Raw genomic sequence first — 16,778 nt, 5'->3', positions numbered from 1 at the left:
TCTCAAAAGACCAACAAATGTATGGGGCTAAGGGAAGCCTGTTGTAGTCTGAGCTATGGATGAAGTACTGGAAACCTTATTTAAAAAAATACTTGGGAGCAAAAATTAGGAATAGGAAGTCTGCCATAGAAAAACGAAAAAAAAAACAACAACTCAGTAACTCTTACTAAAATGTTACAAACACAGTCAACAGGCAAAATAATACATGCGAAAACATAAATATGTACTGCATAGGGACAGCCAGCACAATTCAGATGTCTTGGAGTTCCCCTTGCAGAAGGAGGGGAATTTTCACTGCTGGATGAATAAATGATGCAGGCACGTTCTCTGCATCAGCAGTGCTTTGAAATTCTTCAGTCTGATGATAATGAGGCCTACATATTTAGAAGAAGGAATATCCAGAGAAGCATACAGGAATTCAAAACAAATACAGACTTTGCATGACTGTGCAGTTGCAGAGAACTCCTAAAAGGAAGTTTTTGCTTGGAAGACAAGGTTCTTTTAGTACTGTGAAAATTAAGATGACAATAGGAGGTTGAAAGAAAAGAGATGACATTTTTGTTAAGGAGATTCATTATGTAGGAGGAAGAGTCCCAGATTCTTAACTGCTGGCCTTCACAGATTCATGTTTGTGGTTCAGGTACAAGAACAGAGCTACTGCTTCTCAGGATCTGTGGCAGGATGTGAAAGTTGAGTGGCAGCATCTGAGATATGATTCAGAGGGTGTGGCTGCAAAAGAGTGCATGCTGCAGGAATCTGAGATTTTGGAGTGTGACAATTAGATCTGCAAAAAAATAAAGCTCTTCAGAGTAGTCCTTTCAGATCCATTTCAATGTCTTAAAATTTGTTAACCATGAGGACACCAGAATTATAGAATGTGGCATTAAAGCTACTTTTATTCCTGATGTTACATTCTTCCACAGTGTGCTAGTTTACAATCTGTCCAAAAGGCATATTATAGGATCTTACAGACCCAGAGCAGTATCAGAAGTTTGTGTTGGGTTGCTTGTTTACTATGCAGCCTTGCTTCTTTCAGAGCTGCTTTACTATTTCCATAGATGTGACCCTGTGTTTGGCTGTATCTGAAAGGTCCTGTTAGGACCACAACCTGACTGCCTGAACTGCTTATCCATCAGGTCTTGAACAATCACTGTATACAGCTCAAAATTTTACGTGAAAGTGTCATTGCTTGCTTTAAATTACTGGGAGGCACTGATGAGCTCACAGACATTTGTAAAGCTGGAATAAGCCAGAAGCAGCTGCCAGTAACCTTCCCAGCTGTCCCAGGCTGATATTCTTTCTGCATCAGCACCTTCAGGAAGTGAAGCTGTCTGTTTCTGACCCTTATAGCCTCATCCATTTCTTGCCATTCTTCCAGGCTCTCTGAGTCATACACAGCTTTTGGCACAGAGATTTTACATTGACTTTCTAAACATTAAAAGAAATCCTAACTACCATCAGTCCTACCCTTGATTTCTCACAATCATCTAGGACCATCTCCACATTCCTTTTTGAGCTATACCAGTCACCTCAAATCTGACCCACGCAATGTGAGCTTTCTTCACAGAATACAATTTTAACTTTCCAGAAAAATACCTGAGAACTATCTATGTATATTATATCTGCACCATTACCCTTATGAGCAACATTGTAATTTAACAATAAATTAAACATATTTCTTGCTAAAGCCACATCAGCTGCTACTGCTATAAGCCCATCTTTATTGCATTCTGTGTGAGCATTTATAGTCTGTGACTGATGTCAGATAAATCAGTCTACTATTATCTGGGTTCTCACTTGTCCAGTTTGAATACTAATAGTGAGTCTTCATGTCTTCCAGAATTTCTGCAATAATTTAAGCTTTATTAGAAGCTAATAAGGTTTCATACTTCCTGAGATCACACACACACGCCTCTTTAGGACTCTCAAATTCAAGTTTTTTAGGACTTGTATACTTGAATAAGTTTCTCTCTAAGAAAAGTTGTTTAATATCCTTCTAAATAATGACCAGGAAAGAACTTAGTCATCATTGTATGACAAAAATATATTGCACATTCTTTCAAGTATAAAATTTATTTATTAAAAAATTCCATGTTTTTGGTAGCAATATCAACATTTTTAAAATGTTGATATAATAGGCCTATAAGAGTGTTAAGATTTAGGAAACATGAGCTGTTCTTAAAACTACCAACCATGCAAATTTCTTGAAATCCTTATCCATTTTTTCTGTGCTTCATAACTTGTAATGATTGCTAGGTTTACTTTTTGTCTACTGTATGTATTTATCTTAAACGGCTGTGTTTTCTTCCCCACTAAACTAGAAACATATTTTTTCTGAATCTCCCCTCTTCTTGATCACAATATTCTGACTCCTCTACAGACATAGCCTCCCGCTATTATGATAATTTTTCCATTTAAGTTTTTCTTTCACTCAGTCATTCATTTTCCACACATTTTGGGGCACAAGCCAGAATACATGCCTTGGGAACAAGAAGACATAGAGTGTGTCTGAGTATAGCCAGATCTATATACTCAGGCAAGCACAGACTTTCATTCTAGCAATAATCTTCACCATAATAAAGTATGAAGTTGTTAGTTTCCCTAACATATTTTTTTTTTGTTCAGAAAATAGTTAGCTAAGAGTTTTAGGAGCTCTAATAATGCTTTAGTATATAGGACCAAATTTATATGTGTGACCTGAAGTTCTTCGCAATAACAATGCAATTTTCTTTCCCAAAATTATTACTAGACACTGAAAGAAAAAGTTATCTTGTTCTTTATTCTTGACTGCTGTGCAAGAATATGGAAACCCATATTTACTATGGTAAACCCAGTTTAGGCTTATTCCTATTGCATTGATCTATGTATAGTTACTTTCCTAGGAATATGAAAGTTTTAAACAGTATTCAACATTCCGTCTCATAATTTATTACTCAATTCCTGATGGGCAAAAGTTTCTGTCAGGGCTAGGTCCTTTATTATTTCTGAGAACTAAAGGGGTCTAAACCTTTAAACTCAGTTAATAACAGCCTCTCCTGATGTCTGAAGATATTTTCTTCTGGACACAAACTTTCAAACGAGTAGAAACGGAGAGAAGAAATTGAGGTGTGACCTGATAGACTTGCTTTCTAACTCATTAATCCAAGAAAAATAAACATAATGTTTCTTTCTTTCCCAGCTACTTTCCAGCATGTGAAGCTGCTCTCAATGCCCAACATTTTTTTCTGGAATGACTGGGGTAGAAATGTTCAAAAAAAATAAAACTCCCTTGCCAAATATAATAAGAACTGGGTTAAAACCTGACAAGTAGGCACTATTGTTGGATCGAGCATTGTTCAGCTGTTCAAGATAACTCAAAGCCCATTAAAAGAAGCTAAGCCAAATTTTTTCATAAAGCAAACTATGCAAACTGAAATCTTTGCAAACTATACAAACTGAAACAAACAAAAAAAAAAAATTAAAAAAAAAAAAAACTGCAGTGAGCAGTGTGGTCTTTATTTAATCTGATGGCCACAAGAGGGTACAATTTGTAAATGGTACATGAATATAACGGTCCCACAGAGTTTTCTCTAAGTGACATCAATCTTTTCTTAAGTCACAAAAATCCATCTCCAGGTTGGCCTGAGGGAAATTTTGGCACAGCACCTGCCCAAATACAACTCCTCAGAGCTGCCCAGGAACAGCCCCCCAGAGCTGCCCAGGCCACCAAGCGCAGGCAACGAGCATCTTGCATGTGCTGTGTGGTGCTCCCCTTCAGCCAGGCCCACAAGCCACAGCTGCCAGACATCTGAATCTCTTCAAACCTGGCCCTGCTTTAGCCAAGAACACCGTGCTGAGAACAACAAGCACAACATGCTTTCAGCGATGTCCTAGGCACCCAAACAACACTCTCGAAGCTTCTTGTATTCTTAACCAGCCCTTGGGCATCAGAGCAAAGGCCAAATGGCTTTGTCTGGGCACTTCAGGAACCACAGAATATTCTGATTTGGGAGGGACCCATCAGGATCATTGAATCCAAGTCCTAGCCCTGCACAGGACACCCCAAGAGTCACAGCATGTGCCTGAGACCATTGTCCAACGCTCAAACTCTGTCAGGCTGCTGCTGTGACCCTGGGATCTTGCTCAGGAAGCTGCCTATCAATCCTGCCAGCACTATCTTTCAACAGGGCAAGCAAAGTAAAAGATGGACAAAGGAAAACAGGGTTTGACTAGAGGATTCCTTGTGATACATAATTAATCCTGGTGAAAGCTGCAAATGTGTGGTTTGGGCTCAAACCACCCTCAATACAACTCACTTTGATAAACGAGTATCAGGCCTTATTCAAAGGCATAAAATAGTAGAGTACATATTGCAGTGAGCTCCCATGTACAATGAGTATCTATAAGGTAGTGTGAAATGGACTTTTCTGCAGCAGTGCTGCTGGGGTCCCAAATGCACCAGCGTTTTCACATATTTTAGGGAAATCTGTCAAACATGCTCAGATATTGGCAGCAGTGGCCAAGCCTCGACAGCTTCTGATACTGGAATTCTTTGATCCCATCTGTGACTGTGGAGATCCAACAGATATTCAACCAAAAGCCGTTTAACTTTGGGATCACTCTGCAAGGTGTGACAGGAGGAGGGAAAAAAAAAAAAAAAAAAAAAAAAAAAAAAAAAAAAAAAAAAAGATAAGAAACCCTCAAATCCGGGGCCCGCCGCGCCAGCCGCGGGCCGGCGGTAACGGCGCGGCCACGGCAGCACGCGCGTGCTCCGCGCGGGGCCGCTGGCCCTTTAAATGCCGGCGGACGGCCCGTGCCGCCGCTGGCTGGGAGACCCCGCGCCTCCAGTGAGAGGTGAAACCAAGATGGCGGCCGCGCAGTGACTGAGGCGGAGCCGGAGGGAGCCGGGCCGCACCAGCCGCTGCCGATCGCCCCCTCCCTCCGCAGGGCACAGCGTTTCTCTGCCGGCCGGGCCGCTGAATGCCTGGAAGCGCAGCCACGTCTCAAGGCGCGCTGGGGAGTCGGGACTGAGCCGCCGCAGCACCAGGAGGAGGAGGAGGAGGAAGAGGAGGAAGAAGAACATGGCGGCGGAGTCAGGCTGGGAGTGAAGCCGCCCCTGCGACCGGAGCCCATGGGGAAGACGGGGCGCTGAGCTCGGCTGGCCGTTCACCGTGTCCCCGGACAGGCAGTGTCGCAGGCCCGGGCGGGAAGGAGGGCGACTCCTTGGAGCCCCGCGCTGACGGACGGCGAGCGAGGGGCTTCGGGCCTGGACAGCTGCTGCACAATAGAGCCGGGCTACAGGCCGGGGCGAGCGGCCCCGCTCCCGGCTGCCTCCCTTCCTCTGATTCCCTCCGGCCTCACCAGCTTTCCCCCTGTTTTCCTCGGCAGGGCTCTGGCTTCCAGGGACGCCTGCTCCTGTCACGCTGGGCCGGCTGCAGCCCGCCGCCGCTTCCACTACCGTGGATCCCCTTCTCCTCCGGAATCCCACCTTCGTCGCCTCTCCTGCCTGCCCTTCGCCCTGCAAAGAGCCTCTCTCCTCTCTGCGGCTCTCCCTGCCTAGGTTTACTCGCCTTTTGTGCAGCGCCTGACTGTACCTGAAGGAGCAGCTCCCCTTTTCACATCTTCACCTCTTGTTTCTCCCTCTTCCCCAATCCTCTGTTACCCTCGATAATGAGGATCCCGTTGGGGCACTGAAGAGGAGTAAGAAGAGCTTACTTGGCGTGCCTGTGTGGGGCTGCTGCCTTCTTTTCCGCTCGCCTCCCCTGAGGGGGGCCTGGCCCCCGAGCAGCCTTGTGCTCCTCCAGCGGTTGCCAGCCAGAGTGGTGGCGGCGGTGCGGCGGGCGGCAGGATGACGGACACTCGGCGGAGGGTGAAGGTGTACACGCTAAATGAGGACCGCCAGTGGGATGATCGAGGCACGGGGCATGTGTCCTCTTGCTACGTGGAGAGGCTCAAGGGCATGTCCCTGCTAGTCAGGGCAGAGAGTGATGGTAAGTGTGTACGGCTGAAGGTACAGTCTTTCCTCGTCCTGCCCAGGAAAGGAACTGGGTGTAGCTTTGTGTTTGTAGCGTTAATGTTTTGCTGCATAATTCAAATAGTATTCCTAAAAGCAGGTAGGCACAAACCAGGGTTCATTCGTGCTAGGCCAAGTGAAAGAAACAGGAGATTGCCATCAAGTGTAAGCATAGTAGGCACTTAGTGAATACACAGTGTTGCATGTAAAATGCGTTCGAGTCTCCTTGTAAATCTTGCATGGGTTTGGATATCTGCTGGTCTGGTTTCAAAACTGATCCCTGGATCTTGCTGGAAGCGATCCTCTCATGAAAGTGGTTCAAAACTTAGATCTTGGGTTTTAGTATTTGTTTTTAAAAGATCGTTGGATGGCTAATACCCTTCTGTGTCCACTTGCCCTTTTGGTAGCTTTTAGAATTATGTAAGACATTCTAACAGCTATCAACGGTTTTCAAAGTACAGTTATAGTAGTAAAGGCAATACATTGGGCAGAACAGCTTTTCAGTGATGCCTTTTTTTTTTTTTTTTAAATGGGTTGGGAGTACTCAGCCCTTCAGCAGTTCTAGGTCTTCCTGAAAATAAATTTTAAATTCTGGATTATCAACTTCTTTCGCGGTTTCTGGCAGCATATGTCAGGAGTATATGTTAAGTAGTAAAATGTAGCCCTGTAGCTACATGTTTGGGATAGTCTTGACTATTGGTTAAGTGAGTTCATGACTGCTGTGATCAGAGATTTAGAATGTGTACTTCACAGTATCAGCCTTGTACCATTTTGCTTTTAAAGTCTGTCAGTGCATGGCTTACTACTTCATTAGATGTATAGCTATTGTATTTAGTGACTTGTAGATCTAGTTATGCTTTTGACTGTCAACAGACCTTGTAATTATATTTATTAAGCTTTTTTGTTGTAGGAAGTCGGATGAGAAGCAACTTGAGAATCATTAATCCTTACTTTTTGGGAAAGTTCTGATAAACTGTACAATATGTAATCCTTACAGCAAAGATCATAAACTGATATGGAAGAATCAGTCATCTAAGCAGGATTTTGGTAATTGAGTTTCTGATAAGCTCTCAGATCTTGTGGATTTTTGATTATACTTTAACAGGTTACACTGACACCTGATTTTTATTTATTGTACAGCAAAGAAGATACATTTAAATCTTGAGCAGCTTCATATTGCAAGAGAAAGCATTCAAAATGGAAATAAATTTAGTTTAATTTCAACATGAGGAGGGAATTAAAAAAATTATCACTAATTTTTTGGGCTAATGTTTACAGTATGTTTTGTTGTAGATACTGTCGTGGCTATTGGAGACATGTTTAAAAATTGTTGTCTCCTATATATTAAAAATTTTCTGGTTTTTAAAAATTTTTTTTTAGAAAAAAAAATCAAAAGACCCGCAGCTCCTAACGTCCTTGTAAAGAAATAGCTAATTTGAACTAAAATCCATTTATTAACTTTTAGTGGGATATGTGTGCTTCAGACTCATTAGAACCCGAGTTGGACTGTTGGTACCAGCTCACTTGTAAATAAATGAACATCTGTAAGAGGGAAGATACAAATTGGTACTAAAAACTAAAATTAAGTCATTGCTTTAGCTTGCATAGCTAAGATACTCTAATCAAAGCAGGAAATGTCTCAAACTTACTAATTGCACCGAATACACAGATGTTTATTTGGTAGGATATACACTTTAGACCACTCTCTACAGCATACTTTCTACTTCAAAGTATTGAATAATACGGTTAAAATTATTTATATAGTAGGTAATATCAGTCCTGGGTAAATGTGCACTCTATTAATAGGCTAGCTTTTCTAACTTGCTTGTGTAGACACCTCATAAAATTTGATTTATATTTTGTTTACTCCCACTGTTTGTTGTTTGTGGACTAATTTTGAAGGCAGATAGTCATTTCTACATGTGAGCAAATTATTTGGAAAAAGGTAATGCCATACCTGTGTTTTATATAGTGTGCAATTTGTGTTTCCTTGCATGCTTTTTTAACTAAATGCAATAGTTGATTGTGATTTTTAACTTTTTCCCAGTTAACCAAGACATACAAGTAGTATTAACTGAGTAGTAGAACTGACCTATACGCCATTTGTCTCCATGTTGCCATTGCATTCTTGTATTGTCTTTCTTTGTCAGCTCCTCCTCTTTCCACAGTGAAACTTCTTCCTTCCTGCATTTCTAAACCACCTTTTCCTAGCCTTTGAGCTGAGATTCATCCTGTGCACACTGGCATATTCTTACTGATTTACTCCAGGAAGCTGACAGTAAACCTCGGGATCTGCCTGAAGGTGAAGGCTCCATTTCCTGAGCAGGTTCCTTATGTGTGTGAAATTCCCACTCCTGTTAAAGGGCCAGTTTGGCTATGCAAAGATCAACAGCAGAATTGCCAGTGGTTTCTTTGGCTGACCATGTGGGCTAGCACGTGGTTCAGTCTTTGGATTTTGCAGCTGTGACTTGGTGTAGTAGGCTGCTTTACAAGTGGTTGAGATTTTATTGCACAGTCAGGCTGTTCAGATAAGGGAAGTACAATCAGTGTGCCACATCCAAAGCCGTCCTTTGGAACTGGAGGAATAAGAACTGAGTAAAAGGAGTTTTTATCTGTAGGAGTGATTTTTTTAAACTTGTGCTCGTGTTTAACACCATCATAAAAGAAAATAATTTAGAGTAGATGAGTGAGTTGTGTTGTTAGCTGCATGTCTAATGTTGCCAGGCACTAAATTCATTGCAGACAATCTGGAATAATCAATTTTAGAACAGAAATACCATAAACTGCTTTCATATCAGGTATGTTATGCTTTGAAGCATGAATTTGTAATTTTTTTTACACTATAATAGGTGTTCACTTTTTATTTAAAACCCTGAAAAATTTCTCTATGTGATTCCTAGTTGTAATGTATTCTACTTGAATTGTAGCAGAGCAAGAGTGAAATACTTTCTTATGAATTATCACCTACTATGTGAGTCTGTGTGTAATCAAAAGCCTTTGATTTCTTACTCATTTCTGACATGGTATTTTAGCCTACTGTGGCCAGCCTTATTCTTAAAATGTCTTTGTGCTTCTTGGGGTTTACTGCATGGTTTCAGATCACCTTGTTTTTGTTCTGAGCCCAGATGGCTGAAGTGACTGTTTCTGTTCAAGTAATTTTTATTAATTTGAAAGCTTAAACTTTTAATTAAAACTTACTTGTGCTGTATCTAAAGTTTTTGACAAGTGAAAGTTAACCCCTCCACTGCAGCCCATATTTGTGAGCTCCCTTTTAGGAACTCTCATCATTTTCATTCAGAAGTTGTAGTTTGCTGCTTCTGAAGTATGTATGTTAATGACTTCTGCCACAGGGCAAGCACCTATCCTTGCTGTTTCTGTAGTGCAGGTATCAGTAAACCTGTACAACTGGCAGGCTTAGACAAAACTTGGCTTAATTTTTTTTTACCTTGTTCATACTAAAGCGACTGTTTTTATTGGCTTGTTTTTTAGGTGAGCAACACAGTATTTATCTTGTATCAAAGTGGGAAAAAGCATGGAGGAAGATGACTTGGGGGTTTTTTGTTTCTTTTCTCTTGGTTCTCCCCTTTCCTTAATATTTGGGTTTGGCCCTCCAGAAGTGTCTTATACTCAGGAATATACTCTTGAAATTGTAGAACACTTTCTTGGGCCTCAATTTCTTGAGTTTCTGAGGATTAGTTTCTGTGATTGGGTTGCAGCAGAACTAATTGCAGAACTTAAACCTCTGTGTGCATCTTGCAAGAAACAGCTCTTGAATTGAAACTTTCATTTAAATGTAAGCATGTTTATACTGGTGAGGGGTAATGAGCAGCACTTTTTCTTTTCTGCTTTTGAGGAAGACTCCATTAACAGTTTTGGTGGGAGAGCAGCAGTGTGCCAGTATAACTGGTCTCTTCTGTATGCATATTTGTAAACAAAGCTGCTAATTTGCTGTTCAAAACTGATGAATTGGGATATTTGATGTCTCCAAATACAATTGAAAATAGCATCAAATATCTCTTCTGTAATATGTAATCTCTTTTGAGCAAGTCTTTCCCTATACTCACATTCCTTCTGCACCACAGAATGGTGTTTTCTACTAACAAAACTCCCAGCTGTGCTGTTTTGCATTACAGTGACAGGTAATAGAATTCTGCAAGTCAGTTTTCTTTTTTATAGGTTGTTTCAGATATTATTTTTTTTGCTCCAGTATTTTGCAGTTACCTTTACAAATTTATTAAAGGCTGTAATTTAAAAAAATTATTAGATCTGCATAATTTTGGAGCATTTGCTTAAAACATAGCCTGCATTAAGGTGAATTTTCTGCTCTTACCTAACTTTGAATGGTGTCATTGGGTCAATGAAGATGAAATTTTGTTGGTGTATTTTTATGAAGTAGACTAGATAGTCTTAAGATTTTCTAGGATAGTACCAGTGAAAAAATACCTACATAGAAAGTAATGCTTCTGACAAAAGCATCTCAAACAAGTGATAATGACTTTGAATTGAAGTTTATTTTCTAAAGAATACATCTGTGTTTCAGATGTCTGTTACTGCTGCCTGGTTTCCACATGCAAGTAACAAAGACTTAACATTAGCTCATACCAGGAAGGGGCCTGATCCTGTAAAATTTAGTATAGAAAATAAACTCGCTGAACTAACTAGGAGAATAGTAACTGATATTTGACTTGTTGAATCATTTTTGGAGAATTTATTGCACAGATGGAGCATCATATTCTCCAGAAGGATAGATTTGGGGCAGTTATTAATTCTAGAGCACAATTTACCTTTCAGTATGTTTCTATCTCCAGGTCAGTATTTTTCTTGTTACTGTCCAAAGTGGTGAGAAATAAGTTGAATCATGTGGTAGTGAGAAACAACTCAAGCCTTAAAAACTTGATTTGTCTTTCCTGCAAGCATCAGGTTTTATAGAGAAGAAGAAATGCTCTTTTTTGATAAGTCTAGTAAAGAAATCATTCTCTGTTGTCTGCTTCTAGCATGGAAGATTAAGTGTGTGCATTCAATTGTTTTCAATTTTTTAAAATAATATTTCGTCAAACATGACATTTAAGTTATGTATGATATTCTTCTAATGTTGAGATTTACATGTCTGTAGGTCTGTGTTCAGCCATTAAAATATGATGTTGAAATTATCAACTACTTTTGATTCCTAGAAGATTTTAGTTCATACTTGCTGATATTAAATATTTCTAGACAGTAAAGACTTTCTAGAAGTTTGTCTGCCAATTTACACAAATAATATTTTAAATCTTCATGTAGTAGAAGCTGGGACTTGGAAAGCATGACTGACTCTGCGTATCTGATGATTGTTAAAAGGAAACGCTCAGTTTAGATTCTTTAGGCATAGTCTAAATTCAAAGTTTGAGACAATGGCCAAAGGATGAGCAATGTATTGGATTCATCTGTAAACCTCATTTTAGATGTTTTCCTTCTCTTTCCTGCTCTATGGTTTGTGATTTTTTTTTTCTTTAGTTATGCACTTACTCTTAAGCAAATAAGCTGCTTTGGTAACAGAGCTGATGTGTGTCAGAAAACTGAAAAAAAATTAAAAAAAACCTGAATAGTATATTTGGGCATGAGGCAAGAGAGCTTTTTCTGTGTGTCGTGTTTTCCCTTGAGGGGTATTTATTTCAGTTTTGTTGTTGAATTTTATTGAGTTTGTAAACAGCTTTTACTCCAAGAGCAGTTGAGACAGGGTGATAACTTCTCAAGCCAACTTCATTAGTGAAAGCTGCCTCCTGTAGAGCAAAAGACTTAGAAATTGGGAACAAGCAGCTTTCACAGGTACATTAATTTGAAAAAAATACTTAATTGTATTTGATGATCACATACATAGTAAGCTAGTGGATATAAAATTCATTGGTAAAGCTTCTAAATTCATCAAGTAGTAACCTTTCTTATCAGGCAGCAGAATGTTCTGATATTCTGTAATTCTTTCATGATACACCACTCTTACAGCAAGTGAAGTTCTGTGATCTGGTTCTTCAGTCTCTTGCCTCACATCCCCCAACCTAACATCTTCATCAGTATCAGACAGGGGGATCGAGTGCACCCTCAGCAGTTTTGCAGGTGGCACCAAGCTGCAGTGGTGTGGGTGGCATGCCTGAGGGACAGGATTCCATCCACATGGACCTGCACAAGGCTGGGAAGGGGGCCCTTGGGAACCTCAGGACGTGCCAGGTGCTGCACTTGGGTCAGGGCTGCCCTGGTACCGGTCCAGGCTAGGGAATGAACAGATGGAGAGCAGCCCATATTTTTGTAATACATTTGCCTTAGAACTATAGTGATGAAACTGACAAGTTAATACTTTACTTAAAGTTTGGACATTTCTTAAAACCTAAATTTAACAAGGTAAGTAAATGGAGAAATGCCCCTTAAAGGGATGTTTGCTGCTTTAAGTTTTACTTATATGATTAACAATGCAAGTTAATTTATCAGTATTTCTTTGTGTAAGTTGAGTGGAGCTCTGCAGTTAGGTAAATTTAAGTCATGCACTGGCATTAGTGCAGCTGAGTAGCAAGGTGGATGAGGGAAATAATTGGTCCAACAATAAAATCAGTTTTAAAAGTTGGTTTTGCATAGATCAACACTTCAGATTGTTTAATTTGACACAAGAATAATAACACGCAAAAGGAAGGGAAAGAAGACACAGGCATGAGAATGGAGTTGCTGTTCTGTGTCTTATATCAGTAAAACCTGCTGTGAAACAATGCACTGAGTTTGTGTGAAGTTTTCTGGTATTAGCAGTCACAGTGGTTACTGCTGTAAGCATTAGTTTCTAGATATGCTTCCCAGGAAAATAAGTGTTTTAGCTAACCTTTAAGAACAAATACCACACTATTAGAATTTTCACTCAAAACAACCATAAGTAATCTCTGGAATGCAGTTGTGATGCTTTTGGTGTGCTGACTTGCAGACTTTATCATGTCTAAAAAATTTTCTGTGGAAAAGTCATTACTCAGAGTAAGAAACATGTAAAATTCAGTTTTGAGAGCATTTTTCTGTCCTGTGTGAACAGTATCTCTTAGGGGTTAAGAGACTAATTGTTGCTCAAGGAAAGAGTGATCAGAAAATTTATGTGGCGGGTAAAATTTTAGTGCACGTATAAATAAGTGGAATTTTTTTTTTTTTCTAGGCTCTCTTCTTTTGGAGTCCAAAATTAATCCGAACACTGCGTACCAGAAGCAACAGGTAAACATACTTTTCCTCATGTTTAAAGGCAGGGTCTTTAACAGTATACAACCAACAGTGTAGCAGTATAGTATTTTTTTGCCTCTATAGTATTTTTGTGCCAAAAACAGGCAAAGTAGTTTGTACCATTTTTGTGCATTACATGCTCATGTGTTATTTCTCTGTATTTTTGGTGAAGTTATACAGATAAATTACATTATGTTTTGCACCAGAAATTGGTTTGGGAGAGACAGTCCAAACATAGTTGGGAAAATCATGAAGTAGCAGAGGTTCTTGAGGGTTATAGTATCTGAAACTTAGTATCATCTGACTTTTTTTTTAATTTATATTTCAGGTGCTTTAAGCTTAAATGTATTTTTATTCAGAAGGCTTTAAATTTATTTACATTTTAACCTTTGTTTATTTTTTACTTAGGAGGTGGGTATGGGTTACTACTGCTCCAAAGCATTCTGTGTGCATAAAAGAAGCTTTTCACCTTTAGTTTGCATGTTGCTTCAATTATTTAAACCATACATTGTGAGCCCCTAACGAATGCTCCTGAGATGGGTGAGAAGTGAACTGTGTGGGCTTTGTACTTTATTTGCCGTGCTTGTTTCATGGATGCTGGGAATTGCCTTTACAGGTTTAAAAATACTGAACTAGATTGTATTTTGCTGCCTGTTTGGTCAGCTCAGACTTGTTAAAATCTTGTCAGATTAAATGTATTAAAACATTCTTCAGTCTTTCACCTTTAATAGTTCATCACAGGCATAGTGGACATACTGTTATTTTGTTCACAGGTGGTCCCAGTAGTTGTGTCACTGCAGGTGTTTGTAGAATTGTATTTTGAACTGAATGGGGAGAACCAGTATGGGCTAAAAATACCCTTCCTTGAAAAATTTAATCTGTATCTCTCTTGATATATTAATAACACACTGTATAAGCAGCTGATATTGAGAAACTGATAAGGGCAGTGTGGGTCTGGAGAATCAATTCCAGGGAGTAAGGACACCACCACCAAAAATGCGAAGCAGACTAAGTTTTAGCTGTAATCCTGACCAGCTTGAGGTCATGGTTCTATGATACAGTAACTTGAGCTTTGAAACTCGTGAAATGACAACTGAATATTTCACAGCTCTACTGCATAAAGTGCTGATCTGGTGTAAACTTGCTTTGCTGACTTAAATTGATTAAAAGAGCACTGGAGGGGTGAGTTTTGTATCAACAGGCTTTGTGCCACATCAGACATGAAACCTACTTCAAGGAGGCATAAAATTGCAAGATTGGTGCAAACAACCACACGTGCTGGTCATTTCCTGCTCCAGGTCAGACATGTATTGTAGGCTAGTGCTGCATCAATCATACTGGTCATTGTGAAAATATGGTTAGAGAAATAAAAATAATTAACATTAATCTGTCCCATTAGAGCAGTGCTGTATGTACATTCTCTGTGCTGGAGAAGGAGAAGTGCTGTTTTTAAAGCTTTCAAATGCTGCACAGACAGAACTTTATATTTGCAGATGGATTGTTCATATTTAACCAAATATGAACCAGTTTCTAATATAAATTGAATATAGGGCTCCACTCCAAGCCTCAGAAATACCAAATGTTTCTTGGTGTGTGTGTGTATTAAATCTGCTCTGTAGCCTGGTTTCTTTCATGTGAGGCCTACTTATCCTTTCCCTTAGTAAAAGGTAAGTTCAGAGTTTAACCTGATTCCATATGAGTTAAGCTTGGAGCTTAGCAGCTGAAAGAGTAGGTTTTTTTCCAGCTCTGCTCCTAGAACTCTGAACAGCTTAAACTTACTAAACCACAAGAAAATCAGCTTGGTACTTTAAATTCTTTTTCAAAAGCTGGTAGCTCTCTATGCTGGCAGAACTTTCAAACCATCTTACACAAGATCTGTTTGTGGAACTGAGATGGAAGAGTGAGTGAGATCTTTCTTTTTGACTGCAGAAGGTCACTTAGGTCACCTCACTACTAGTGAAATTGCAGCCTGAGATAAAAGACTTGCTTTTGAGCTTGCCTGCTGTTGTTAGTTGCGCATAGAAAATTTCAAGAAAATTCTCCCAGAAATCTAAGGCTTTTTATTTCAAAGTAGCTGTGTAGTGTTAAGATCTTACCAGGCTTTTATCTCAGAATTTTATTGTGAGGATGAACCTATTTTAAGGGGTACATAGTAGTATCCATTTCTACTGTGACACAACATGCAACTTCTGAACACTTTGAATATCTGATTGAATAAATGGATGGGTTCTGACTTTTGTCTAGGCTGACATGAGGCTTGTAAGAAGAAGCAGTCTTAATGGACTGACTGAAACAATCTTTGGTTGGAAGCAAGGAGAGATAATATGTACTAAGGTCTTGGGGGAACCTTGCTATGCCAGTTGCTTTGGATCCTTCAACAAAAGAAGCCTATAGATACCTTAGTGATAAACAGTGAAGTCCTTCCACTGTTGAAAGAACCTTCTGCCTATGCTGATCTGTTAGTGCGAGTGTGAAGTAGATGGTCTTAGTAATTATTGATATCACAAATTATGTAATTTCATGGTTTTACATATGTGTGTTTTAATAACTGCCTAGCTTAGATAATTTATCAAAATACTAGTGTGAAGACCTGAGGACAAGTTTGCCTTGCTGCCTCTGTTCCCTTGGAAACTAAAGCAAACAAAACAAAACAAAAAACCAACAAAACCTGTGAAGCTGAGTTTGTTAGTATGATTTTGTCCCAGTTATCTGCTTTATATTTCTTGGTTTTCAGTGTTGAAAGCAGTGACTGCCCTTTGTGGTAGTAAATACAACTTTCTGCCTTTGGAGAGAAAGATTACTTGGGAGATCTTGAGTCCTGCTCAGGGAATCATTTTCATACATCAACCTGAGATACTTCAGTTTGTACAGTCTACTTCTCAGTCTTCCCAGATTTACCTGCCATCTGGAGGTTTGAAATAATTCATTATAGCATGAAATTCATAGACCATCTTTTGACTACCTTTTCAGTAGTCAAATTAATTAGTCTGTCAAAATAAAGAGCTCCTTTTCTGCAAAAAGAGAGATAGGTTTATGTATCTGATTCTGCAATATAGAATTGCTACCAGTGGAAGTTCATTGATGCTCTGAACCATGTACTTCCTGTCAAACTCATCACTGTTCATACTAGAACTAGAAGAAAGTAAGGCATATGAGGGAGAAAAGCTAGACAGAAAACAACTTGAGGAACTAATGTCCTGTGGCTCAAAAAAAGGACTTAATATTTCTTATATTAAAGTAGTATTTCTAGGCAGAAACGTCTTCAGAAAAAGCAAAATATGCACAGTATAGCCACATGAGCACCTGATTTATATTTTTGTTTACAGCTCTGTTTTGTTGGCATTTTTATTTTAAAATGTTACAATAATGGTCCTATAACTTTGCCATGGAATATTGCTGGATTTAATTACTGGGTAAGTAGTAGCATTCACCTGAAAAACAAATTTTGTTTAGTTAGTGGAATTTCATTATACAAAGCATTGTTGGGTCACACATGGAAAACTTAGGTTTTTGTTCTGTTGTTGGTTATTTTCTTAATATTCTAGTAAAGGTAGAAGATATTTAATTGTGG

General features: G+C 39.3%; 1 protein-coding gene across 1 annotated transcript in view; it reads left to right on the top strand.

Moving 5' to 3' along the window:
• The first annotated feature begins 5,601 nt into the window (after positions 1–5,601).
• PPP4R3A (protein phosphatase 4 regulatory subunit 3A) overlaps positions 5,602–16,778 on the top strand; it is a 38,892-nt gene continuing 27,715 nt past the window's right edge. The window contains exons 1-2 of the mRNA XM_002200554.7: positions 5,602–5,969; positions 13,146–13,201. Of these exons, the coding sequence (XP_002200590.2) occupies positions 5,828–5,969; positions 13,146–13,201 (198 nt within the window). The 5' untranslated portion in view covers positions 5,602–5,827. The remainder of the gene's footprint in view (positions 5,970–13,145; positions 13,202–16,778) is intronic.

The sequence above is a fragment of the Taeniopygia guttata genome, chromosome 5 (assembly GCF_048771995.1).
Source record: "Taeniopygia guttata chromosome 5, bTaeGut7.mat, whole genome shotgun sequence".
Classification (NCBI taxonomy): Eukaryota; Metazoa; Chordata; class Aves; order Passeriformes; family Estrildidae; genus Taeniopygia; species Taeniopygia guttata.
This window is presented reverse-complemented; position numbering and strand designations above follow the sequence as displayed.